Here is a 27,715-nt window from a genome sequence, read left to right as displayed (position 1 = left end):
GCTGCTTTAGTTAATGAGACTACTCACATTCAAAAAGTTAAGCATGTGTTTATCTGCTTTGCGTGATCAGGGCCTAAAGAACATAACAAAATCCAACCTCCAATGTTTAAAGCGATGATGGAAACAGGATTTGAAGAGATTTTAAGGCACAATAGGGTTTTTTTAAAGAGAACTGAACAGATGGTCCTGCTTTTCCACTCTTGAAGAGATTCAAAGGTTGGAATTATTATTAAATAATCATTATTCTGTATTCTTGAAGATGTCTACTGAAATTATGGATAATGAGACTGAGTGTTGACAGTAATCATGGCTTACAACTTGAAGAGCTAAGCATCAAAGGAAGCAATGTTTTTGCTTTGTTAGTGTTCTACCCCTTTTCCAGTTTATGAATGCCCTTTCATAAGTGAAAAATTTCACATGGAACCCAGAAAGTACAAGGGTAAAGTTCTGTCTAAGCATCCTTTAGCTCAAAGTGTGAACAGCTAAAGATGAGGCCCCCAAACCTTCCATTGTTGCATTTTCACTAGAGGCTTTCTCCAAGTGACGTACTCTGCTTGTCAACCTTCTTTTCCGTGTGTGCCGAGCATGCGGAGTTTGGCATTGAGGTTATTTCCCATATGTGCCTTTCTCCAGGTGGTAGTTATTTGTGTAACTATTCTGTAAAGGAATGTGTGCGTTTTCTCTTTCTTTGTTAAAATTGTGATCAATGTTTATGAAGAAACAGATGGCTGATGAAGTGAGCTGTAGCTCACAAAAGCTTATGCTCAAATAAATTGGTTAGTCTCTAAGGTGCCACAAGTACTCCTTTTCTTTTTAGATGGTATTCAGGGTACAGACTTACAAGGGTAAAAATAAAAGCATTTGAATAAGAAATGTTGTGGTTTAACTGTTAGCAGCTGAATCACCTGCCTTCTCCTTTTCAAGAGAATGGGATCCATAAATGAAGCTGGATGTTCCCATGCAGAGAACTTTGCAGATGAAATTTCAGAGAGAACCTCCCACCCCCCCACTGTGATGAAACCAAACCTTTGATTCTCTTAAGAGCTGAATGTGAGAAGTTATGGTGTGTCTGCATGCAGACACCACACTGAATTTATTCTGAGTAAGGGATTGAAATGGGGCTGGTTAGTGTTTTTGCTTTGTTTCATAACTGTGCTATTTTAGCTTTATTACGTCTCCGTTGTTGACAGGTGGCTCCGAAGGGCCTGCAACAGGTTGTCACCATGTCTTGTGGATCCTGCTCTAATGAAAATGCCTTTAAAGCAATATTCATGTGGTACAGGGTAAGTCAAAATACTGAGTATGACTCTTTACAATACTGCAGCACGTAAACATCGACAGTGCTTCATAAGAACCGAATCTACATGGAATGCGTTCCTTTAGTTATACAATTATGGATTAAACTGTAGAAAACAGAATAGACCTTTGCACTTTTGACTTTCTCACTTGGAAGATCCCAGATGTGTCAGCAGCTTTCTCACTAAAAAACTATTGTTTTTTCTTTTCTCCCTGTGCCGCCTCCTCCCCCTGGTCAGAATTAAGTGGATCAGGTAAAAGTAGAGATATAAAATTCGCATTTTGCTTGAACAAGTGATTATTTAAAGATTTGCGCTCTCATGAGCTGGCAGGGCTCCAAACAGAGGCTGTGTTTCTCTCCTGGTTTCCACAATATTTATTTAGATTCCAGTATGCTACAAACTCCACACTGAAAGGCACCCATACAGGACTTTGGGCTCCCTTGACATGCATTTTAAAAACATTAGAACACAGGAGGTACAAAGTAAAGATCAGCCAGTGCAGCAGCACTCCTTCCTCCCTCTTTACCATCACAAATCATGTGACTGATGCAGTTTAAAACCCTCCAGCACACTTTCTCACTCACCAGAAATTCTACCCTCAACTGTCTGTCCTCTGACCATGCCTGTGCAAACAAATGGGCTTTGCAGTGTATAAATTTGGGCTATTTCAGACTTGGGTGTGGTGAGTGGAAGAAGGGGACAGAAGCATTCCAAATGAAAGGAAAGCTGCTGATGCAGCTGTGATGTGCTGGAGGTGGGAAGAGGGAGGGACAGATACCAAGCAGTTTCTGTTTTTTTTAGGTCAAAACCAACACGTGAAATTTCACCCTGAAGCTAGTAGGACCACATGGCTCATAGCAAAACTATTTTGGAAAAGCATCATTCTTTAAATTTGTGCAGTGCATTTTTGTTTCTGGCATTCCAAGGCCTGTGTGTGATTCTAGGGCAAAAAGGGGTTAGAAGAAGTTGGTTACAAAAGTACCAGTGAGGCTATTTTTTAAACAAACATTTTTTTCAAGCTTTTATCTTAAAATGTGTTGCTTAAACTAAACATGCACGGGTCTGGTATAAAATCTTCCTTGGCCCTAGTTTGGAAACAGCATTAAGTTATGTCTACACTATGGACCTTACAGCTGCCCAGTTGTATTGCTCCAGCTGCACCACTGTAAGGTCTCCTGCGTAGCTGCTCTATACTGGTGGAAGAGAACTCTCCTGCCAGCATGAATAAACCACCCCCGTTAAGTGGCGGTAGCTATGTCGGTGGGAGATGCTGTCCTATTGACATAGCACTGTCCAAACCAGCACTTTTGTTGGTGAAACTTCTGTCAATCAGGGGTGTGAAAAAGTGCTAGCGTAAACAAAGCCTGAGTCACAAGTGGCTATGCTCATTCACAGTCTCTCTCCTAATATCGTGAACTAAACTAGTGCTGGCCAAATCTTTTAACATCTGAATGGAATGTTGTTGGGTGACGGTGGCATACAGGTAACCAGTTAAATCTGCTGCAACCATTAGTTTAAATCCATATGTTATTGTTGCTTATATATTACAGTAGAGCCCAAAGGTCCCAATTAGGATTCATGTCCCATTGTCCCTAATGCAAACATAGATAAAGAGAGAGTCCCTGCTTTGGAGAGCTTACCATCTAAAAGAAGCTAATCTTGTTACTAGTTCCCTAAGCCATTCTCTGGTCCCTCTAAATTCATCTAATAACAAAATAGGTAAGTCCCTTCATTCTCCTTTTGACTTTCAGAATGAGTATATAATGCCTCTAATGCTAGATCATCCCACATAACATGAAACTCATGAGAAAACATGTATGTATCTCTTCAGAGGAAAAACTTACTGTCCGCTTTAGACTAAACAAACTCATAATTAGCTAAAGGAGAGACAAATGGGCAGTGAAGAGTGGTCGCACAGACAAACCCTGAAGCTTCCACTACATCTGAAATACTGAAAAGATTTATTCTCTTTTTAAAAAGAGAGAAATAGAAAGGATTTTCTAACTATCGTCTCATGCCCATTCCAGACAGACTTGTGCCTGTTAAGCTTTGGAGATCCCATGTAATTTGTAGATTAAAAATCCATATATGGTTTCATCAAGTCTGTCATTTTACCTGCTGGTTAATCCTTCAGACACTTTGTTACAGTGGGATTTTTCAGCAAGACTTCACCAGCAAATAATGTGAGATTCACCTAGGACAGCTCATAAAAACCTCTTCATTACTTTTGCAGAACAAAGAAAGGGGTAATAATAATGTCACAAAGGAAGAACTGGAGACATGCATGATTAACCAGGTAACTTTACTGTTCTGTTATCTCACCCAGACTGTTAGTGTTTGATTTGTTTACAGAAAAAAATCCAGGGCTTTCTAACATTGCAATGGATCCTAGTACCTAAAAGCTTCAAGAATGGTCAATTACCACTCACTCCCAACCAAAATTCTAGGCCTGCTATGGGCATCCTACTGCCTCCCCGGAAAGTAGTTGTGACTTGTGTTAAAACGGCCTTCTTTATATGATACACCATCTGCTAGAGAGACGTGCAGTGCTGAGAGAGACTGTGGGGAGCACTAATATACACAGATTTTTTAAATAAAGATTACGAACATTAACAGTCCTCTTAATTTTTTCCAAAATTGTGGTTTAATGACTTAAAATTAATCAAGAAGCTAGTTTGCCAGGGAATAATCACATGGGAGCAAGAAATTAAGATACAGCTGGAAAGCCTGTGAAGTGCCAATTCAGCTCTAACCCAGATTGTGTTGCTCTAGCCAGTCACAAACCTTAATACACAAGGTTACTAATCAAGTGGGGGAATGTGTTTAATTTGGGACACCTTCTAAGTTGTGAGCATCTTGGAAATTACAGGATCTACAACTCCAGGGTCAGATCCTTGGTTCAGGGTACGTTCTTGTTGTGTTGCTCCGGTGGTGCAATGCTTAAAACTGTCTTGAAGAGGCTCCTGGAAATTCTTCTGCTGGAAGGGGAGCTGGGATGTGCTTTAAATTGGGCCAAAGCCAGGGTAAGAAATGGGGATTGAAGCACACTGTGTTCTTGCAATCCTGGACTGATGGAATGGTCTCCTAGGGATCATTCCAGCTGGCATGAGTTAAAGCCGCCCTATGATCTGATTTATATCAGCAACCCCAGGATTGAGGGAAGTGGTAGATGTGCTAGAAGTACTTTTATCCCTCCCATGGCTACATCTTGTGTGAGCTCACTGCAGTTTAGGATTAAATCCACAGTGTGTTGATCTAAGCATTTTTTTGCTGTTCCAGGAAGGGTATCTTCTGCCTCTCCAAAGCTGCAGAGGTCCCACTGAGGTCATCGGCCTTGTGATATTTAAGGGCCATCCTTTCATAGTATAAAGTTAAGGCACTCCCTGCCTCTGTTCCCAGGGGTGCTAGGCCTGTTTTTCTCTCCAGTGTTCCCCACCATGCAGTGGCATTGAAGTACTACTGGCTAAAGAAAAACTGGTTGAGAATTTTGGGCCTAAAAATATAGGATTTGCATTTAACAGAAACAAACCTTACAAGTTTTACGAAACATTACAGTAGAAGAGTTTCCATGAAATCCTAAAAGAAAAGGACAAATGCAGAAAGAAGAGGGGTTTGTTTAATTTTAATATTCACCTTTGGTGTTTGGAAACTAAATGTTGGGAACCAGAGAGAGAGAGAGAGAGAGACTGATTAGCACAGGATATAAACCAACAGCAGGAATGGAGGCAGTTCTTTCACTTTTAAGATTAGGTCACAAAGAAGGGGACTAGTCTCTTTAAAATAACCCAACAGTGTCCCTTTTAAAGTTCAGCTAATGTAAAGTTTCCATACGCATTATACTGGTTTATTTTTCATTCAGCGTCCAATAAGTGAATCAAAATAGAGAGGTGTGTGGTGGTGATCTGAGTGCAGCACTGAGGACTCAGGTGTTCCTGTGTCTAATTGCCACTTTGGACCCAATTCTGCAAACACCTACATACATGCTTACGCTTATAAGTATTGAAGTAACGATCCATGTGTTGGGCACTAATTCCCTTGTGACCTTTGGCAATTCACCATCTGTCTTGATTTCTAAAAAATTGGGCTGATTGACCTCCTCCCCACCCCACAGTGTGTTGGGAGGATTAATTGGTTAGTATTTGCAAAGCAATCTGAAGATGAAATGCTAAATTGGCAGATATTTGTCTTTAGTATTCGTGGTATTTACAGGAGATCAGATAATTTTAAAGGGATGAAGGCTATTTCTTGGCAAAGAAATGTGTGAATATACTTTATGGAACTTGCTGCCTGAAGAGTGAAACTTGCTTGTATTTTAGTTGAGTCAACAGCCAAAAGTTGCAAAAATCTTGCTGTCTTTCCTAACGCTCTGATGGACATACTCTTGACTGGCCGTTTGATTACACGTAGAATGTTTGTGTGTTCTTCAAGTCTAGTTATGTAATCCTGTTTATAATTCCAGTAAGCTACACTGCCACCTTCCTGTTGTTTGAATAGCTCAGTGACATATCCTGTATTTGATTTCAGTCTCCAGGCTGCCCTGACTATAGTATTCTGTCCTTTATGGGTGGATTCCATGGAAGAACCCTGGGTAAGAAAAACACTCCCAGTAACTTATATATTTTTCCCTCTTCCTTTCTCAGCTGATATTAGACACAGCAATGCATATTTATCTCATTGTATTTGTATTTTTTTAAATGAAAGGTTCTTTTGCAATGAATTGGTGATAGAAATACGATCAGTAAAAAAACCCATAGATTTATTAAAATATTAGGAACCTAAATCTGATACTAATGGAATTTGTTAGAAATGTACTAAAACAGCATTTTGTTTCAACTGGAGGTGTGGTTTACTGTGGATTTTCACCTTCAAGGAGATGCCCTTATGTAATTCTAGGCCCATAGTTTTGCCATCTACACTATTAAAAATCTACCGTATTGGGGGGACCTATTTAACAGGATATTATCTGGTACCATTTGGTCCTGCCAGTGCAGATGGGAGAGTTTCATATTTTAAACGTTACCTAACTGTGCTACTGCTTTGAACTTTGCAGGGCTGTAGCTTGATTCAGAACATGGTTTGATCTTGTCAATACTGGGAAGATGAAACCCAGTTTTAACCATAGTGGCCATTACCATCCTGTAACCAGATTCTCCTACCTTTTTTGTAAATTACATTTTAAATAGCGTAGAAGCCATTCAACTCTTGAGAATGATGCTGCACCTAGTAGAAATCCCCAAACCCAATCCATCAATACTCCAGAATAATCAAATATAAATTAATCTGAACACTGCAGTTAAAACAGAATCATCTAGTTATTTCCAGTAGAAGACAGTTTCTCACCTCTCAGAATGTTTCTTTCCTTATTTCTAGTGAGCTTTTGTTTTAATTTTTGTTTTTCTGGGTGTAGGTTGCTTAGCTACAACTCACTCTAAAGCAATTCACAAATTAGACATTCCATCATTTGACTGGCCAATTGCTCCATTCCCAAGACTAAAATACCCCCTGGAAGATTTTGTGAAAGAGAATCAACAGGAAGAAGCCCGCTGTTTAGAAGAGGTGAGTACTTCACTGGCTGCATTCTGTTTTCATTTTGAAATAATGAAGTGTTAGTGGGATTAGCTGCTGTTAACTGGGAAGAACATTTTCAGGAATTGGAATGGCCTTTGATGAAAGCAGTACTCCCTAAGCTGTTACAGTTAATAGCCTGCCTCTGCTGCCATTTAAAAAGAACTGTCGACTATGAAATTATGAATGATCTGCAGAAATCTGCAGAACCAGAGTGAAATTTCGCATGCAAGGAAAGGTTTGTTTAAAAACATCTGAATTAATTTTCTCTCCCAAATTTGGGAGAGGGAAATGTGCACAAGGGTGAGCCTTAGTGTGCTTAGTCCTCTGAAAAGCAACTCTGTAAAAGTGACATGGATTTTCCTGCTTTTCTGTTTAAGATTTCTGGATTCATGCTCTGATCCAATAACCAGCTCCATGAAGTTATATGCCTGTGTGACTCCCCAGTGAAGCCAATGAGGTCTGCCTGTGTAGGTGTAGTGAGGGTCCTATGCAGAGCCAGTTGCAGGATTGAGGCTTCATTTCCAAATTAAAAAACTGATTTTTCTGCTAACCTTGCAAAATCCAGCTGGGATCTGGAAATCAAGTTGTGTTCCATTCTGCCCTTTACATCATTGCTAAGGCTACATTTTACTGTCGGCTGTTTTTAGTAAAAGTCACAGACCGGTCATGGGCAGTAAACGAAAGTTCACGGTTTGTGACCTGTCCATGACTTTTACTATATACTCCTGATTAAAACTTGGGAAGGAGGGGGTGGCTTGGGGGGAACGGCCTGTGGGGGTTGCTCGGGGTTGGGGGAGGGCGCCATGGGTGCTCGGTGCGGGGGCGAGTTGACGAGCTGCGGCAGGCTCCTTACCCAGGTCCTGAGCTCCACATGCTGCCTCCTCTCCTCCCCAAATCCCAGTTTGGCAGCTCTAATTGGCTGGGAACCGTGGCCAATGGGAGCTGGAGGGGCGGTGCCTGCTAGCATAGGCCGCATGTGGAGCTAGGAGCAGAGGGAGGGGAGTTCCTGTAGCCCTTTCAGGGAGCCCGTCCTAGGTAAGCACCACCCCACCCCTGAGCCTCCCTACACCCAAACTCCTGCTGCTGGGGGTGCAGGGTAGGGGGAGAGGAGGCGAGACTGGCCCAAGGGCTGCCCGAGCTGCTCCGGTAGCCCCTGGGCCAGGCACACCAGCCACTGCAGAGGTCATGGAAAGTCATGGAATCCATGACTTCCGTGACGTCTGTGACCAACGTGGAGCCTTAATCATCGCTAATAGCAATCCTGCAGTCAGAATATAGCTGATATTTCTGTTGAAGCATAATGCAGCACAGAGTCCAGGTTGCTCTCCCATAGCTGCACTGGCTCAGCAGTACTAAGATAAGTGAATGCTTGTTTTATTAGTAGAAATAACTCAGGGCAGACACACGGTGAGTAAAAAGGTGTATTTTTTTCATAGCCACTTTTCGACGTGATCTTAACATAGCTTAAATATTCCCCTTTCATGATTCTCAATATTCTGGCCATCTCTTCCTGATTATGAGATATTTGTGCTTCAGGAAGAGTTTTATCCTCCTTATAAACACTCTTCTTTTCCCTGCACAATCCTGCAGCAAAGCTGTGCAGAACCTGGTAGGTTTCTGTGTTATTTCTGTGAATATTGTATCTGCCCCAATTTAGCTGCTAAGTGTTATTCTGTATAACTGCATGTGAGTATATCAGAGGAGGTTGTTAGGGGAAAAAAAAAACAGGAAATAAAACAATGACAGATAAGGTATCTCTGCAGAGAATACTGAGGGTCCTCAACAGAACAGTGGAGGATCTATTAAATGGGGAGTGTGCCTCTGCATGGCTCCAATCAAGCTAGCTAGTTTATTTTTCCAAGACCCAAACAAAGGATCAAAGGGATACTAAATCTTTAAAGACCTCTGTCTAGAGAGGAAAGAGGGTGAGCAGGCAGGAGCAGCTGGATGTAAGGCTCTGACACAGATACCGAGGGTATGTCTGCACTGCAGTTAAAAACCCGCAGCTGGCCCATGCCAGCTGACTCGGGCTCAAACTAAGGGGCTGTTTAATTGCAGTACAGAGGTTCAGGCTTGGTCTGGAGCCTGGACTGTTGGACCCTGAAAGGTGGAAGGGTCCCAGAGTTCAGGCTGCAGCCTGAGCCCGAACATCTGCATTGCAATTAAACAGCCCCTTAGCCTGAGCCACACGAACCAGAGTCAGCTGGTATGTGCCTGCCATGGGTTTTTAATTGCGGTGTAGACATACCCTGAGAGTATGCTGCATGGGCTGTCTCTCCCAGCCCAAGAGTAGGAATGTCTAGGCTGATTGGAACTTACTTAAAATTCATTCTCTCCTTGCAAGTTATGAGTAAGGTTCCTGCATGTCAGCCTTATTTGTTATTTTAACCCATTTCTCTGACTGCTGTGTTCTTGCTGACTAATAAGTAGTAGTTTGTTTTGAAAAGGCTGAACTCTGTCACTGCATAGATTTTGTGGTTATAGAATTTCCAAGAGAGAATACTCCTGCAAGGAGCCAAGCAAAATTGGCCCTGATAAAGGAGCCATGAATAATGTAACTGGAGTCGACGTACCTTAGGTCGAGTTACCGCAGAGTCTACACCGCGGGGGTCGATGGGAGAAAATTTCCCGTTGACTTACCTTACTTTTCTCGTCGGGGTAGAGTACAGGGGTTGACTGGATAGCAATCTGCAGTCGATTTGGTGGGTCTTTACTAGACCCGCTAAATCGACCGCAGGTGGCTCGATCTCAGAGTGTCAATCCGTGCTGTAGTGTAGACCTGCCCTGAGAGTGGCAGTGAAGTGGAGGCCCCAAGCCATCACTTGGAAGCATGCCCTTACAGGAGACTGCAGAGGGTTACAAGGCATAGCAGCTCTGTGATCTCAAACAGAACAATGATGAATTTGAGACTTCATAACTATTTACACTTCAACAGGCTAGGATGTCCTAAACGAAGCACTATCACTCCGCAGCAGGATCGTTCAGATGGACATGTTGGGTTACACTGGAGTGAGTTTTTATTCAAACCTGGATACAATCAGGAAAAACTACTTGCATAGCAAAATGCTTTTGGGATACATGCTGTTATGACAAACAGCAAAAAACCAACATGTCAGTGGAGAAAGCAAGGATGCAAAGGATCAATTCACAAACTTAAAGATTATAAAGAGATGATGATTTGTTTGAAAGGCCCTATAATAGCTGATCAGCACCTTCAGAAAAATGTCACTTTAAATAGCATAAGCTGTTACCAGCCCCAGGAAGCTTGGAGCGGAAATTTCCAGACACAAATTATATTACGAACCATCAACAACTGGTACTCTGGGATTAATTAACATTTTTCTATAAAATGTTCTCAGCAACAAAAGTTCTGCACTATTTAATCTGCTTAATTTCAAGGTATCTGCAGTATATTTCCTTGTAATACTAATAATTCAAAATGATTAGATGGGGTTTCACTTAGTGGCACAATATGTAACTGATTTTTCTTCAGCATCATTTGAGTGGCTTAATAAACTAAAGTGGTTTCCATTATTTCCCTCAGTTTTGCTACAACTTTCAAACAAGCATTATTGTAAATTAATGTGAGCTGGGTTAAAATGGTTTAAAATTATAGCACTTTAACAATAATCCAAATTAAGAAGTACGTAACAATCCTAATTTCTTCAGCAACCACATGTTAATTCTTTCATGTTAATGTTTGTGGTTTTTGATGCCACCAGTGATCTTTGCACCAAAGAAGTCCAGCTTCTGGTGCCAGGAAGGACTAGTTTTTCCTGGGAGGAAACTTGCCATTATATCGTGGGAGGAAAATGTAATATCCGTGTTTGATATACAGGTGGAAGATCTGATTGTAAAGTACAGGAAAAAGAAGAAGATTGTTGCTGGAATAATCATTGAACCAATTCAGTCAGAGGGGGGAGACAATCATGCTTCAGATGACTTCTTCAGGAAGCTACGGGACATTACCAGAAAGGTAAATCAAACATTTAGAGGTCCACTAAATGGTTAGCTGAGTTTGCAAGACTTCATTCCTGCTTCTCAAGTTAACTGGCATTTTCTCCAGACCATTTCAATGGGTTTCTCGTAATCCCCTTCTGAAGACTAACATAATTGTCCAAACATCCTAGCAGACCTCTCAAATGGCACTGGTGGCAATGATGTGTATGTGCTCAGACCCATCAGTGCCTCTTCAGCAGCACAGTAACACATCCTGTTCCATTTGAAGTGTTCTCAGAGAGTTAGCAGTGACTTGTTCTATTGAATAAATTCCCCCACTCTCAAGGGAGTCCGAGGGATTGGTCTAGTCTGATAAATCCTGGTTCCTCATCAGTGTTCCTTAAGCTATAAAGCTAACTTCCATAGAGAGGCTCACACAATTCCAGGAACAGTAGTTGGGATGGTGAAGAAGTATTTTTCTTTTTGGAACATTTGTATTTGCAAATATAGACCCAGCAAAAGTAAAAGCAGAAGTTGAGTCCAGATGTAAGTTCAGATGAACCAGTAAATGACAAAAATGGACAAGATGTTTTATAACATTTGGAATGTCATGGGAGCCATTTAAAAGGGGAGATGAGACCAACCTTTCATTTTCTTCTTGTAAAGGTTCTGGGGGAGAAACCTGAAAGTGTGTTCATGGAAAAACATGTTAATGACATTTGGGTAACCCTGTTCTGTAGGATGAAGCAGCATAGTTTCCCTTTGTTAACAAGTGCTCTCACTGCCCACTCATTTTTCTCATAGTGGCATCATTTGAGCGGTTTAGATGAGGCTAAATCCAGCAGTTTTTGTCTTGCCCAAACTGAGGATGTGCCAATGTTGTAACAATACTGTGTTGAACACACTTAGTAATCTGTTTTAATGTGACTTTTCAAAATGTCCCTGCCTGCACAGGATCACTGGAGTAGTCCATTGCAAGTAACATCTTTTTTTTTTTTTTTTTTAAAGGGCTGGAATTTTCAGCTAATCAGGGTGACCTGATTGGCCAACCATTCCAAAGTGCTTTATGTTACAGAACAGATGTGCTGTGATGTTGCCTGTCTCTCTCGAACGTGACTGGCCCCCAGTGTTGTAGATGGAAACTTTCAAAAGCACAAATGGAAGTTAGGCTCCTAACTCCCATTGACTTTCATTGGGAATTTAAAGTCTAACTGCTTTTTGAACTTTTGAAAATTACCCCCCTAATATCCCATATAATTGTTTTGAGACAGTCTACATAAAATATGGTTCTTTTCTCTGTTGTCCTCACAAGCTTGTATAAAAACCAGATTACTGTGTATCTTCCTGAAAAATAGCTGAATTTCTTTTGATGATGTAGTAAAAGATAAACTGTTCACAGACTGACATGAAAGGGATGTTTAGAACAGTTCTCCTGACATATTGTTCTGTGCACTATTACTTAACTCTTAGTATTTATGTATTTAGTAAGAGAGGTGAATATTTGTTTTGGAAACATGGATTCAAGTTCCCTGATCTCTCAATCTTTCTGAACAGCATGGCTGTGCATTTCTGGTGGACGAGGTGCAGACAGGAGGCGGCTGCACTGGGAAGTTTTGGGCCCATGAACACTGGGGCTTAGATGACCCAGCTGATGTGGTAACGTTTAGTAAGAAGATGATGACAGGAGGATTTTTTCACAAGGAGGAGTTCAGGCCCGATGGTGTAAGTGTTTTAGTGTACCTTGGACTCTGTAGTCCTAAGTATTAATGAGTGAAGGAAGATGACCAATTTCTGGGAATGATTCTACAATGTGCTGAACCTTGGGACATGCTTCTGTTCTCAAATGCCTGGTGAGCAGTATTGCTGCATATCTAATAAACTCAGCTGGCCTGCAACTGAGTTCATCCGATATGTGGCAATGCGCATGACATATCTGAGTGGGATGGAGCTGTTATTTGACACACTCTGTATAATCCCACAAGCACATGGCCTCAGTTACACACACATCCATTTCAGTGAGGTTACAAAGGACAGTGTGCCATTCTCTGCGCAGAGTGGCTTCTCCCTGGTTCTTCTTAAATGCTGTGGATCTGCTCCCTTCTGGGCAGGCTTTCTGTTCCTACAACACAGAAGAGGCACCGAGTGTTCATTTCTGGTGCCCCAGATGTTTGTTGACACCCATGTATTCACTTTCCTTTGTGTACAGCATTGCTTTGATTCAAATTGCCTCTCACCATCTTCCACAATTTTTTTCCCCTCTCCCTCCAGCCATATCGGATTTTTAACACCTGGCTTGGAGATCCCGCCAAGAACCTCATGCTTGTTGAAGTCCTTAATGTTATTAAGAGGGAAGACCTTCTAAACAATGCAGCCCATGCAGGGAAAGCTCTACTGGCCGGGCTGCTGGACTTGCAGGTAACTTGCAGGGTGCGGGAGGGGGTTCCGACCTGGGGCAGGGGGTTCAGGGTGTGGGCTCTGGCCGGGCAGTACTTAACTGAGGCAGCTCCCAGTTGGCGGCACAGCAGGGCTAAGGTAGGCTTCCTGCCTGCCCTGGCTCTGCGCTTCTCCCGGAAATGTCCGGCATGTCCGACCTCCTAGGCAGAGGCGCAGCCAGGCAGCTCTGCATGCTGCTGTGTTCACAGGCGCCGCCCCCACAGCTCCCATTGGTCACAGTTCCCGGCCAATGGGAGCTGCGGAACTGGTGCTGGGGGCGGGGGCAGCATGCAGAGTTTCCTTGATTGCCCCTGTGCTTAGGGGCTGGACATACCGGCTGCTTCTGGGAGCGGCATGGAGCTGACCGGACTTTTAAGGGCCTGGCGGGGCGAACTAGCACTCACAGCTCCAGTGCGATGTGGGGGCCCGAGGATTGGGGCTTCTGGCCTGCCGTAGGTACCCCACCTCTGGACTAGATGATCAAGATAGTCCCCTTTGGCCTTAGTCTATGAGTCTGAGTTCTACTGTGTGGTGTACCATCAGTGTACACAGGTTTAATTGTCCTGGTTTTATTGTTTTAAGGTTAAATATCTCCTTGTACTACAGAAGTCCCACTTGTCTTCTAGACAAGAAAATGAAGAGATGATGGGCCTTTTCCATCACAAGTATTAGAGTTTTTATTGACTGAGGTCTTTATCGCACTGCTCAGCAGTGTCTGAGCCCCATTGTGATCACCAGCAGAGTGCAGGATTGGGCCCACCTCAAAATCCTGGTGCATTCACTGAAATTGTTTTTAATACAAATAAAATCTGGGTTTACTGACGCTTTTACAATAATCAGGCCAGTCTGTACTAGCACAAAAGGTTTTTGAATGGTTATTTACTGTGAGATACTAAGCTAATGCTAGGAATATAGGAATCTATTGGCACTTAGAAGCTGTGTGACTAAGATAGGGGAAGTGTTTGTCCAATTGAGCAGGTGGTTGGACTAGATGACCTCCTGAAGTCCCTCCAACCCTGATATTCTATGATCTTATGATTAATCTGTGAATAGTGGGTGGACAAAGAGGAGTACAACCAGCACATTTGTTTGCAAATGGTTAACTGCTGTTCTCCCTCAGGAGCTACTCATTAATGATCCTGTCCAAGCAGACAGGGAGAAGTGACCATGTGGTTTCTTTTCTTTGAGATTTATGGGGTAAATTAAAATTGTTTACTCTTTAACTTCAGTTTGCAGGATTTGTGTCCTGAAGCTGAGTTATGATGGGTTCAGTCTGTGGACATGACAGATCTCGCTGCCTCAGCTTCTGTACTAAACTATTGATCATGGGTGGTTGGGTTGTTGTTTTTTAATTAAAAGCAGTCCTATAGAATATACCAGACACTAGTTCAATGTGCTGCATAGAGACAGTCGTATATAAGGTCATCTCCTCAAAGTGTGGTGCATATTAAATAAAATGGGTTCAAACAAGAACTGGATAAGTTCATGGAGGATGACTATTAGTCACGATGATCAGGGATGCAACTCCATGCTCAGAGAAACTGTAAACCTCTGACTACCACAAACCGGAGGAGGACAGGGGTGGATCATTCTGTAATTGCCCTGTTTTGTACACTCCCCCTGAAGTTCTATTGGGCCACTGTTGGAGACAGGATATGGGCAAGATGGACCCTGATCTGACACAGTATGCCAGTTCTTATGCTCTTATATTGGGGAGTGAGATTTTTCTTTCTATACAAAAATCCCTGCTGTTGCCCTTTTCATTTTTCTCTTTTCATTAAAAAAGGCTATGTCCCAGCCACACAGTGGTGCATGCTTCCTTGGGGAATAAAGAGCTAAACTCTTGCTAGTCTCACTTAGAAAACAAAGTTACCACTTCACTAGAAATAAGCATCATAATGGGCAAGGGGTTGAACATACCTACTACTGTGTATATGTATTTTTAGCAACAGAATATATTTGTGTCTAGCAAAACTTACAGCTTATGCAACATGAAGATAAGCTGGTTTCTAGCACCATTCAGTAAGTGGTTTGTGCTCAGACCGTGGGCTGTGGCCGGCAGTTGGAAGCTGTGAGCTTCAAAACAGGGTTCGAAATCCAGAAGCCTCTGTTCATTGGCTGAGCCTTAGTCAGGGTGCAGGGCTATCAAGAAGGCCAGGGCTTTATGAAGCAGTGAAAAAGTGACCAGGGAGCTTTGCGACCAGGGACTGCTAACTGGGAGTTTCGAGAAGGAGTTGGGAAGGGGGCGAGGTACACTTGCCAATCTTCAAAACCTTTAAACTAAACTATAATCAAAACTTCTTGATTTAAACAAAAACCCTATCATTAACCTAGGTAACTGTAGGAGAAAATGCAGACAGAAGCCCAGCAGCAGAGTGGGGGTTATCCTGTTTATTGCACTTGCTGTAGCATGTATGATTACCTGCTCTGTGAGCGGGTGGCGTATGTGTGCATTCGGTGCCAGGAGCTCCTGGCCCTCAGAGACTGTGTACGGGCTTTGGAGGCCAGGGTGGCGGAACTGGAGGAGCTAAGGGAGGCAGAGAGGTATGTTGATGAGGCTTTCCAGGACCCTGTAGGTTTGTCCCACCTCCGGTCAGACAGTCCCTGCGCTGTTAAGGAGGATGAAAGGCCCAGAGAAGGAGGGCAGTCAACGGGAACAGAAGGAAACCTTCCCATAGTTGGGACCCTCCTTCCAGATGATGTTGGGGTATCCTCTTGCACTGAGGTTACCTCTCCGGGGGGGGTGGAGGGGGGGAACTCCAGTCATTAGGAAAAGGCAGGTGTTAGTAAGGGGAGATTTGATCATTAGAAACCTAGATATCTGGGTTTGAGAACTGTATGGTGACTTGCCTGCCTAGTGCAAAGGTTGTGGATCTAGATAGACTTATGTGTAGTGCTGGGGAGGAGCCAGTGGTCGTGGTACATGTAAGTACCAATGACGTAGGGAGGGTAGGAGAGACGTCCTGGAGGCCAAATTTAGGCGGCTAGGAAAGAGACTGAAATCTAGGACCTCTATGGTGGCATTCTCAGAAATGCTACCAGTTCCACGCGCAGGGCCAGGTGGGCAGGCAGAGCGTCAGAGTCTCGATGCGTGGATGAGACGATGGTGTAGAGAGGAGGGGTTTAAATATATTAGGAACTGGGGAAAATTTTGGGATGGGGGAGCCTATACAGGAAGGATGGGCTCCACCTAAACCAAAGTGGATCCAGACTGCTGGCACTTAACGTTAAAAAGGTTGCAGAGCAGTCTTTAAACTAAGAGATGGGTGAAGCCGATTGCTGCAGAGGAGCACATGGATTGGACAGAGACTTCTCTTCGAGTAGAGTCTATTGATAGAGATTCTCTAGGTTTTAGTCAGTAGGGGGGATGAAAGAGGATAAAGTATGGGCCAGATCAGACGAGAAACATTCACATAAAGAATCTGACACATCAGAAAAGGGCAGACAAATAAACAGTGACAAGTTTTTTAAAGTGCTTGTACACAAATGCTAGAAGTCTAAATAATAAGATGGGTGAACTAGAGTGCCTCGTGTTAAAGGAGGATATTGATATAATAGGCATCACAGAAACCTGGTGGAGTGAGGACAATCAATGGGACACAATCATTCCGGGGTACAAAATATATCGGAAGGACAGAACAGGTCGTTGGGGGGAGGGGGGGGAAGTGGCACTATATGTGAAAGAAAATGTAGAATCAAATGAAATAAAAATCTTAAATGAATCCACATGTTCCACAGAATCTCTATGGATAGTAATTCCATGCTCTAATAAGAATATAACAGTAGGGATCTATTATCGACCGCCTGACAAGGCTAGTGATAGTGAGGATGAGATGCTAAGGGAGATTAGAGAGGCTATCAAAAGAAAAAACTCAATAATAGTAGGGGATATCAATTATCCCTATATTGACTGGGTACATGTCACCTCCGGACGAAATGCAGAGACAAAATTTCTTGATACTTTAAATAACTGCGTCTTGGAGCAGTTGGTACAGGAACCCACAAGGGGCGAGGCAAAACTCGATCTAGTCCTGAGTGGAGCGCAGGATCCGGTCCAAGAGGTAACTATAACAGGACCACTTGGAAATAATGACCATAATATAACAACATTTAACATTTCTGTGGTGGGAAGAACACTTCAACAGCCCAACACTGTGGCATTTAATTTCAGAAAGGGGAACTATGCAAAATGAGGAGGTTAGTTAAACAGAAATTAAAAGGTACAGTGACTAGAGTGAAATCCTCGCAAGCTGCATGGACACTTTTCAAAGACACCATAATAGGGGCTCAACTTAAATATATACCCCAAATTAAAAAACACAGTAAAAGAACTAAAAAAGAGCCACCGTGGCTTAACTACTTAACTCAAAAGGTAATAACAAAATGTTTTTTAAGTACATCAGAAGCAGGAAGCCTGCTAAACAACCAGTGGGGCCCCTGGACGATTGAGATACAAAAAGGAGCACTTAAAGACGATAAAGTCATCATGGAGAAAGTAAATGAATTCTTTGCTTCAGTCTTCACGGCTGAGGATGTTAGGGAGATTCCCAAACCTGAGACGTCTTTTGTAGGTGACAAATCTGAGGAATTGTCACAGATTGAAGTGTCACTAGAGGAGGTTTTGGAATTAATTGAGAATCTTAACAGTAACAAGTCACTGGGACCAGATGGCATTCACCCAAGAGTTCTGAAAGAACTCAAATGTGAAATTGCGGAACTATTAAGTATGGTTTGTAAACTGTCCTTTATGTCAGCTACTGTACCCGATGACTGGAAGATACCTAATGTAACGCCAATATTTAAGAAGAGCTCTAGAGGTGATCCTGGCAATTACAGACCGGTAAGTCTAATGTCAGTACCGGGCAAATTAGTTGAAACTAGTAAAATTGTCAGACATACAGAAGAACATAAATTGTTGCGCAAAAGTCAACATGGTTTCTGTAAAGGGAGATCATGTCTTACTAATCTATTAGAGTTCTTTGAGGGGGTCAACAAACATGTGGACAAGGTCCCTCACCAAAGACTCTTACGTAAATTAAGTTGTCATGGGATAAGAGGGAAGATCCTTTCATGGATTGAGAACTGGTTAAAAGACAGGGAACAAAGGACAGGAATAAATGGTAAATTTTCAGAATGTAGAGGAGTAACTAGTGGTGTTCCCCAAAGGTCAGTCCTAGGACTAATCCCATTCAACTTATTCATAAATGATCTGGAGAAAGGGGTAAACAATGAGGTGGCAAAGTTTGCAGATGATACTAAACTGCTCAAGATAGTTAAGACCAAAGCAGACTGTGAAGAACTTCAAAAAGATCTCACAAAACTAAGTGATTCGGCAACAAAATGGCAAATGAAATTTAATGCAGATAAATGTAAAGAAATGTACATTGAAAAAAAAAAATAACCCCACATACAATATGGTGGAGGCTAATTTAGCTACAACTAATCAGGAAAGAGATCTTGGAGTAATTGTGGATAGTTCTCTGAAGACGTCAACGCAGTAGGCAGTCAAAAAAGCAAACAGGGTGTTAGGAATAATTTAAAAAGGGATAGAGAATAAGACAGAGAATATTTTATTGCCCTTATATAAATCCGTGATACGCCCACATCTTGAACACTGCGTACAGATGTGGTCCCCTCATCTCAAAAAAGATATACTGGCATTAGAAAAGGTTCAGAGAAGGGCAACTAAAATGATTAGGGGTTTGGAACGGGTCCCATATGAGGAGAGATTAAAGAGGCTAGGACTTTTCAGCTTGGAAAAGAGGAGACTAACGGGGGATATGATAGAGGTAAAAAAATTATGATTGGTGTGGAGAAAGTGAAGAAGGAAACGTTATTTACTTGTTCCCATAATATAAGAACTAGGGGCCACCAAATGAAATTAATGGGCAGCAGGTTTAAAACAAATAAAAGGAAGTTCTTCTTCACTCATCGCACAGTCAACCTGTGGAACTCCTTGCCTGAGGAGGTTGTGAAGGCTAGGACTATAACAGGGTTTAAAAGAGAACTGGATAAATTCATGGAGGTTAAGTCCATTAATGGCTATTAGCCAGGATGGGTAAGGAATGGTGTCCCTAGCCTCTGTTTGTCAGAGGGTGGAGATGGATGGCAGGAGAGAGATCACTAGATCATTACCTGTTAGGTTCACTCCCTCTGGCCACTGTCGGTAGACAGGATACTGGGCTGACCCAGTGTGGCCATTCTTATGTTCTTATTTGCCTTGGCAGTATCCCAAATGTACAGGATGGGTGCATTTTAAAAATCCAAGTAAATATTGCCTATTGATCCTGTTCTGTGGGGTGAACTCTGTCAGACTCCTTTATGTCCTTATGAGAGAGAACACACATTTCTAACAGGAATAGACATCTAAGTTTCTAGTTACTAAACTTTCCAGCAACACCAGGCAGTTATTGTAGCTTGGTAAATTGGTCACAGGACCCTGTGTCAGAAATTAAAACTGTGTAGTATTTCCGTGGCTGCAGATACTGAGAAGGCAGAGTTTCCACGTGTCAGAATCCCAAGGTGCACAGCTCACCAGCAGAATGTCCTGGAGTCTCTGCTGGAAAGGTCTGACAGCAGATGTAGAAGTAATGCTCCCATAACTCTTTATTCTAGGCTCGTTACCCCCATCTCATCAGCAGAGCGAGAGGGCGAGGGACATTCTGTTCGTTTGACACTCCAAATGATGCAACCAGGACCAAGCTAATTGCAATAGCCAGAAATAAAGGTATGATAAAGTCTGTCCACATGTCATGCGGGAGAGTGGCTTTCAGTATCACATCCCCGCATGCATTTGATTTTTCTCCTGTGGCGCATAGACAATGTCACACGGATGTTGCACCAGGGAATGAAAAAGTTCCAGAAAATTGTGTTTTCCCTGGCTGAGGAAATAACATACTATTTCCATAAGCATGATGCCAAAGCCTCAGGTTGTTTCCACATTCGGGATGTAAGACAACAGAAATGTTCCCCTAATGTTCTACATACAGCCTAACACTTCAGTGGAGATTTTAATTTTTATATTAAAATAGAGGTTAGTTCTACCAAGGCTTTTTTTGTTAGTGAATACATTTACACCACCACACTAATTTATCATGTATGTATGAGTAATATTTTATAATGCCATTTATAATTTTAATTTTTTAATTAGAAAATGAGATCTTTTTTCTATAACAGTGGAATGTTCTATTTAGGCTGGTAATACTCAAAATTTATTTGTGTATAGAAAATCACATAATCGAGTGTGTGTGTATATATCCCTATATAATCCACTCTTCTTGCAGTGTAGCTTACAACAATTTATAGTTTATAGAACTGTCATTTTATGTCATGACATACCACAGTTTATACAACTATGCAGACTATAATTTCATAATAATAGATCGTCTATAGAAGTGTATCTGTAGCTGGTCAAGATTTTCAAAAGTAACTAGTGATTTTTGGGTGCCCAACTTGAGACACCTTAGAAGGGGCCTGAATTTCAAACAAAGTGCTGAGCACCCAGCCTCTGAAAATAAGGTTCCTTCTAATTTGTCTCAAGTCAGGCACCCCAAATCACTAGTCACTGTAGATCTTTAGGTTTATACAATTATACAGTGGTTTTTTAGAGGACTGTTAAATTCTAGTATTATGTTGACATGTGGGGTTGGGGAGCAAAACCTTTTCTTTGTAAAAGCTGAAACAGTAAAACAATTTCCATTAGGCATTAGGGCTGTGATCTTGCATTTCCATAAAATAAGACTCCTGTGCAATGAAAATCTTTGTAACATTATAAGTTTTAAAATAAATACGGTTTTGGGGAAATGCCTGTTATTAAATTTGAGGCTTCAGAAAGTCTATCTGTACATCCTGCTTATAGAACTGACTCAGACAAATTAAGATGCAAAAGGTGAAAAAGATTTAAATCCCAGAATGGGGGAGGAGGGGAGGGTGAAAGCTATTAACTTTATGCAATACTCAGTGATGAAATAACCCTTGAAGCTCCCTAAAACAGTAACAAAAGTACCAGCAATTATTGTACTTTAGAGACGAGACAGATCTTCTTTGTGGGAATTTATTTTTTCCCACCCAAGCTTTAGAGAGAGATTTTCATTGCTGAGAGACTCCAAATTTAAAATGCAACCTACCTTATTGTTTTAAACATCCCCCTGATTCTATGAATTCTTAGCCGTCCAAGACTAAGGTAGCTTAAGAATGGTACACATAGAGCAGACAATTGTATTCATGAACTTGGTGCTGTCCCTCTGCTGAAATTACTGTCAGACTAACATTTTAGAAAACTATAAAAGAAAATCAACATCCTCCTTGCTTATGAAAAGTGAGCCAACCGAGAAAGCTGAAGGAGAAACACTTTCAGGGCCACTTCAAAACTAGTTAGTGCTGTAGGGTAGGTGTGGGTGGGTGGGTGTGGACCAGGCCTTGTCTACACTACACAGTTTTGTCGGCAGAAGGCAGCTTTTGACAACAAAACAGTGGAGGTGTACACACTAAAAAGCTACTTATGTCGGCAAAACAAAACCACCTTGACGAGAGGCATAAAGCTTTTTGTGGCAAAATTAAAGCGAGAAAGCATCCATGTAGATGCTACAGTTTATGTCGCCATAACTGGCCTCCCCCAGTATCCTACAATGCCTATTGTGACCGCTCTGCTCAATGTTTTGAACTCTGCTGCCCTGCATACAGCTACACAAGTATGCACCCCTCCCCTTTCAAAGCTCCTTGAAGTTCTCACAGCTGAACATGCCGCTCCCCTCTTGCAGCAAAGAGCAAATCATGAACGTGGAATCCTGCTCTCTCTGGCACTAAGAAGAAAGCAGTAGGCATGTCTGATGTTCAGGGTGTTCCGCTCCCCCTGCCTCAGGACTGGTTGTTTCCGGCTGCTGTCTGAACTTAGACAGCATGCCGACATAATCACTTCCCTCACACACATTCTGTCTGTCTCTCACATACACATTTTCCCCACACTCGCTCAAACACTCCCCAACACGCACTGTCTCTCTTTCTTCCCCTTCCTCCTCCTCCCCCCCCCGCTCCCTGTCTAGGGTTGCCAACTTTGGTTGGATGAATTCCTGGAGGTTTCATCACATGACATTATCTTTAATTAAAGATTAATCTTTAGTTCCTGGAGACTGCAGAACAATCCTGGAGGGTTGGCAACCCTATCCCTGTCACATACTCCCTCTCTCTCCCACACCCTCACAAACATTTCAGTTGAAAAGCAGCTGGCAATGCCCATGGAACAATGGGTTTGAGAAACTTGCATCAAGTGACACTGTACCTGCCCCATGAGGCATTGCAAGCCCTTCCCAAAGCACCCTGCAGCCAGTTGCACAGTGGGATAGCTACTCATAGTGCACTGCTCTCTGCGTTGATGCAAGAGTTGCTAGTGTGGGTGCACTCTGCCAAAACAAGGAGTATAGTGTGGACATGCAGTAGTGGTTTAATTAAAGCGGTTTAGTTAAAGCACCATAATTTTGTCAACAAAATTCTGTAGTGTAGACATGGCCCCAGCTGAGCAACAGAGATTTTAGCAGTACTGCAGCCTTTGATTGGGAGAATGGATAAATTGTTTCAGAATCAGGAGAATACTTTACATTTAAAAAAAAAATTTAGTACGGATTCAATGATTGGCCAGTCCCTTTGGATGGTTACTCTTGACCTTCTGTACTTAACAGTGTATTAAATACAAAAACATCACACCAAAGATGAAAACTAGCAAACATCTTGTACTGTGATGTAGGCTGTGACTGTGTTAAGAGTATTAATGCTCGCTTTCAGTCTTTGTCACTGCCTGAGCATCAGTCTCTTTGTGATACTATTTGGCCTCCCTTGTCACTGCTAGGACTACTTCCCGCATTTCAAACATCTGGTGAGAAGCATCAAACTGCTACCGTGCTGCTTATGTTTGTTGTTGTGTCAGGTGATCAGCTCCAGGCCCCTTTGCACCACTGAAACCCCATTTATGGCTTTACATGGGTCTGCAGTGCTGTGGAGAAGCTTGTATTGGCCCTTTGCACTGGGATGAACTTCATCCTGAAAGAATGGTATGTGCTGTGTATCCTACAAAGTGGGAAGTCACTAAGGTACATCTTATTGCCTTAGGTGTTGTCCTGGGAGGCTGTGGTGACAGATCGATCCGTTTCCGCCCAACTCTGATCTTCAAGGATCACCACGCGCACCTCTTTCTGAACGTCTTCAGTGACATCTTAGCAGACTTCAAGTAAACACACACTTTCTTATACTGAACAGTCCAGTCCTCTAAGATAACGAAATTAATTTACTTAATTGAGATATATATATATATATATATATATATATATTCACTTACAGGACAAAATGTGAATTCATAAAATGAAGCTGTTGGTTTTTTTCCCATGCTTACCAGCAAGTCCAGCTGCTTTAAACTGAAACTCTGGATGCTCATAGAGCTTTGGAGTTTCACAGATCCCTAGCAAGTGCATCTAAAATGCCTGTGCTCTGAGCAGTGTGTTTGCAGGGGATATTGCACTTGTTGGGTGCTAGATTGCCCTCCGTTTTCAGCCTTGGGTCAGAGCAGGAAACAAGGAATAACTCTACAGACATGCACTGCCTTGCATATTTGATTATTTAAACACAACACAATAATATCTATATTTTCATAGGTAAATGCTGTAGCTTTCCTTTCTCCGCTTTGTGTCCAGAGGAAGCAGCAGGTCTTGTGAGTGTGGGGTAGAAGCTTAGGAGATGTCTGCCAGGCAGAAAGTGCCACTGTCTGACAGTGACTGGGAGGAGAGAACAGATGTTTCAAAGCAAGCTCTGCTTTCCAGCACTGCCAAGTACAGTATTTCAGAGAATCACTTCCAGCTGTGGTCCCATAAATACAAACACACCATCTGCCATACCAGACTGGACCAAGGGACCATCAGATCTGCCTTCGACATATACCTAGTTCTTTAGAGGCATTGATGCATCTGGCCAGTTGAGTAGTACATGGAAGTGAGCGGGGGGGAATAATTCCTTTCTGGCCCTTGATTAGTTATTCCTAATGTATAAAGTGAGACTTGTGCACACAAAACTGTACCCAAATTGCTGAAGCTTAGGAAATAAAATGAAGCATGTACTGCAGCCTTATTTTAGCAATCTAAAATGCGTTGGGCTGCAGGATTATTTAACCTGCTTGCCCATAATATGCAGCCATTGATTTAGCAAAATTTCTAATTCAAGGTATTTTGCAAAACCACAGATGCATTGTTTTGTACCAAGCCATTACTTGACATCAGATCTGTTGTGATGGAGTCCTTACCAAGTGCACAGCTCTAATGCAAAATAATTCTATTGTTTTAGTAGATTTCTTCTCTCACGCTTAGGGTCCTTTAGAAAATCACAGGATCTATAAATGTCAGTGGTCTGTTAATCTGTTCACTATCAGACAGTTGTTTTGGGGTATCTCCTTTATATATGCCTTTCCTCTGTCCAGTAGAAAGAATATTTTCATGAAGCTGATTTGCTAAGCTAGTGCTGTTATGTATTTCCTTTCTCTTCACTAAGGAACGTTTGAATTTTGACTGAATAATGACTGAACGTCATTCAGGGTGAAAAATATTTTGAACTGACTTGTGAATTTTTCATGTCCTGAGCCAATAAATAAGAATTAAAAATTAAATTCAGTGGAAGCACTTAAATATTTAGGTTGAGACCTGCTCAGCAGCATAAGAGATTTAGACACAAGTTCTGATAATTTCAATGAAAGATATGTCTAAGTCTTCTGGTCTGTTTTGAAAACCGTAATATTTCTGCCTAAGAAGTAACTTTCATAATTACTGCCAACTAGCAACCAAGGAAATTCACTTCTGCTAATTTAAAAATAAGGAGATCCATGTAAGCCTGTCTGTGCTACACACCGGAACTCTGAAACTCATTGGTCAGAGTTTTCATAGTGTAGACAGGGCTTTTGACTGTTAGTTTTCTGATGATTATCTGTAAAAGTTCATAGTTAGGGAACTAGCCAGCAAAAGTCAGGATAAAACTTGGAATTATATGTAGATTACAAAAGACTAGATGAAGGGTTGGTAAATAACTGTACAGTGAAACCTCATTGTCATCCCAATCCTAGCAGATATAATACTATCAAGCAGAAAGTCAAACTAAAAAATTCCTCATTTGACAACATTTTGGTAATTAGTTCATTCAACATATCAGTCAGTAGATTTTAGTAAACGTCTTTAGCAAATCTTGTACTTTTACAGAATCAAAGTTCCAGTAATGAAGTCTTATCACATCCTCACTTTTATTATAAATACTCTTGGTGTTTTTTATAACTCTTACTGACACTCAGTAACTGTATAAAATTGTGCAAAATGTATGTTGTTCAGATTATGTTAGAAAACATACACAGAGAGCACTGCAGCCTAAGCATAATAAAGTAATATTGTTTACAGCATATTGTGGACCGTGCCAAATGTTTAAACAAAAATACCTAACTGCACTTCATGATGTAACTGGTAGCAATGTACACAAATCCATGAAATAAGTAAGTTTCCGGTGTAATCAGTATTATTAAATAAAATATTTATAATTGAACTCCTCCAGTAGCACTTTTTATTGTTAGAGATACACTTTTAAAATAAAAATATACAATCAAATGTTATGCTCACTATATAGTTCTGTATTTGTATATACTCTTTGGAGGATAGTCCACCATACACATAGTCCACTCTTGTCAGGTGATACCTCCGGCTGCATTAGTATTTAAGCCAAGAGGAATCACAAGCCAACCGACTGCTTTGTCATTTCCTCTTGCTTTACTGCACTAGCGTTGAGTTCAGCCAAGCCATAGGAATGATGTGAACTCCCCCTACTGGCTCTGCATTAGTAGACTGCAGATCAGGGTTGGTCTGAGTTATGTGTTTAAATGGTGGTGATTTTCCCTCTGCAACACACACACATGAAGTGAGCTGTAGCTCATGAAAGCTTATGCTCAAATAAATTGGTTAGTCTCTAAGGTGCCACAAGTACTGCTTTTCTTTTTACACACACAAAAATGAGCCAAGGACGAGGTGTGGAAACAACCCTGAAAATTATAGCTAATTCTTCCAAGGCAAGTGAACACTGAGAACTAAATTATTTGCCAATTGTCCTAGGTTTGCTACATGAAGTAAAAATGCTGTAAGAAAAGTCTTCAGCACTTCCAGAACAACTCAACATTTGTAGGTTTTTCTTGAATTTGTGATAGAAATGTTAATGTTATCCAGCAGACTTTTCATGTACAGGTCTTTGATTGATATTCAGCACTGAGTGAGCACCATCCAGATGACTATCATTTCATTCTCTGAATCAGTAGTTTTCTCAACATCAGTTGATTAAGTTTCACAACACGCCAGCGAGGTAGGTGTACTTATGGGTGTTGAGGGTGCATTTTAAAAAAAACTAAGTAATTATCCATTTCATAGATGGGGATAGTTCAGACCTCAATGTTCACAGTATTATCAGTGAGCAGAATCCTGCCCTGTTCAGCACAGTGGAGGGAGCAGACATACTCCCTGCAAAATTCTACTATGAACTTTACCCAGTCATAGCAGGATTTCACAGGACAGGTTTGAAGGTGCCCTGGGAAATGCTCTTTGTTGCTCCTACAAGCAGAAGCAAAGTGCACTTTGTGCACACCATGCTGCTGTGACTGCAGCATGTAATCCATTTGATTGGGGTAGGGTTACACCTCCATCCCTTAAGGTATGTCTTAACACTTCAAGATGGGAGTGTAATTCCCAGCTTGAGGATACATAACTGTGCTAGCTCTGATCTAACTAATGCATTAAAAACAGTGTGTAGCTGTGGCAGCAGGAGCTGGTAGCTATCCCAAGTATGTGCCTAGCATCTCAGACAGGTATGTACGTCGGGTTGCTAGCCCCTCTCACCCCTTGTGCCTCCATGGCTGTGTTCTATTTTTAGTGTGCTAGCTCAATCATAGCTAGTACAGAGATGCCTTCTTAAGCTGAGACTCAAACCACCACCCCAAAGTGCATACATATCCTTAGGAACATGGCAATCTCACATTGGCTGGCCTTTCAGCGTAGCACTCATAAGGTCCTACCTTGCTGCTTGTTCCCTAATCCTTATCTTTCTTCCTCTACTCTTGCATACCAGTGCAGCAGAGAGGATTTTGCATTAACGTGCTGTATGTTTTTAGGAATTATTTGACTCTAGGCAAAACATTTGACACTCAGTTGTAAATCTGTCACAGAAATCAGTAATACTAGAATAATTGAGAGCAGCTAAGTAATGAGAAATGGAACCTCCAAAGATGTTAAAAGGTGGAATGAACTCTGAGCTAATGCTTGTGATCACCTATGTTCTTCTTGAACATTTCCATTTATGATGCCTTAGTGACCTCCTTTGGCAGCTGCTCTGTAATTGCTCTTATCTGACAGGTTAGGTTTAGATAAGGATACTTTGTGCTTCTTAGACCACGATTTCTTGTAGAACTTTATTTGGTCAATTTC

General features: G+C 41.8%; 1 protein-coding gene across 1 annotated transcript in view; it reads left to right on the top strand.

The window, feature by feature from the left end:
- Positions 1-25,796, top strand: part of ABAT (4-aminobutyrate aminotransferase) — a 122,851-nt gene extending 97,055 nt beyond the window's left edge. The window contains exons 8-16 of the mRNA XM_084641821.1: positions 1,191-1,283; positions 3,532-3,594; positions 5,823-5,886; positions 6,706-6,854; positions 10,705-10,842; positions 12,360-12,527; positions 13,074-13,220; positions 19,854-19,965; positions 23,340-25,796. Of these exons, the coding sequence (XP_084497947.1) occupies positions 1,191-1,283; positions 3,532-3,594; positions 5,823-5,886; positions 6,706-6,854; positions 10,705-10,842; positions 12,360-12,527; positions 13,074-13,220; positions 19,854-19,965; positions 23,340-23,461 (1,056 nt within the window). The 3' untranslated portion in view covers positions 23,462-25,796. The remainder of the gene's footprint in view (positions 1-1,190; positions 1,284-3,531; positions 3,595-5,822; positions 5,887-6,705; positions 6,855-10,704; positions 10,843-12,359; positions 12,528-13,073; positions 13,221-19,853; positions 19,966-23,339) is intronic.
- The last annotated feature ends 1,919 nt before the right edge of the window (positions 25,797-27,715 follow it).

The sequence above is a fragment of the Lepidochelys olivacea genome (genome assembly GCF_965140295.1).
Source record: "Lepidochelys olivacea isolate rLepOli2 genome assembly, chromosome: 10".
NCBI classification, from domain to species: domain Eukaryota; kingdom Metazoa; phylum Chordata; order Testudines; family Cheloniidae; genus Lepidochelys; species Lepidochelys olivacea.
This window is presented reverse-complemented; position numbering and strand designations above follow the sequence as displayed.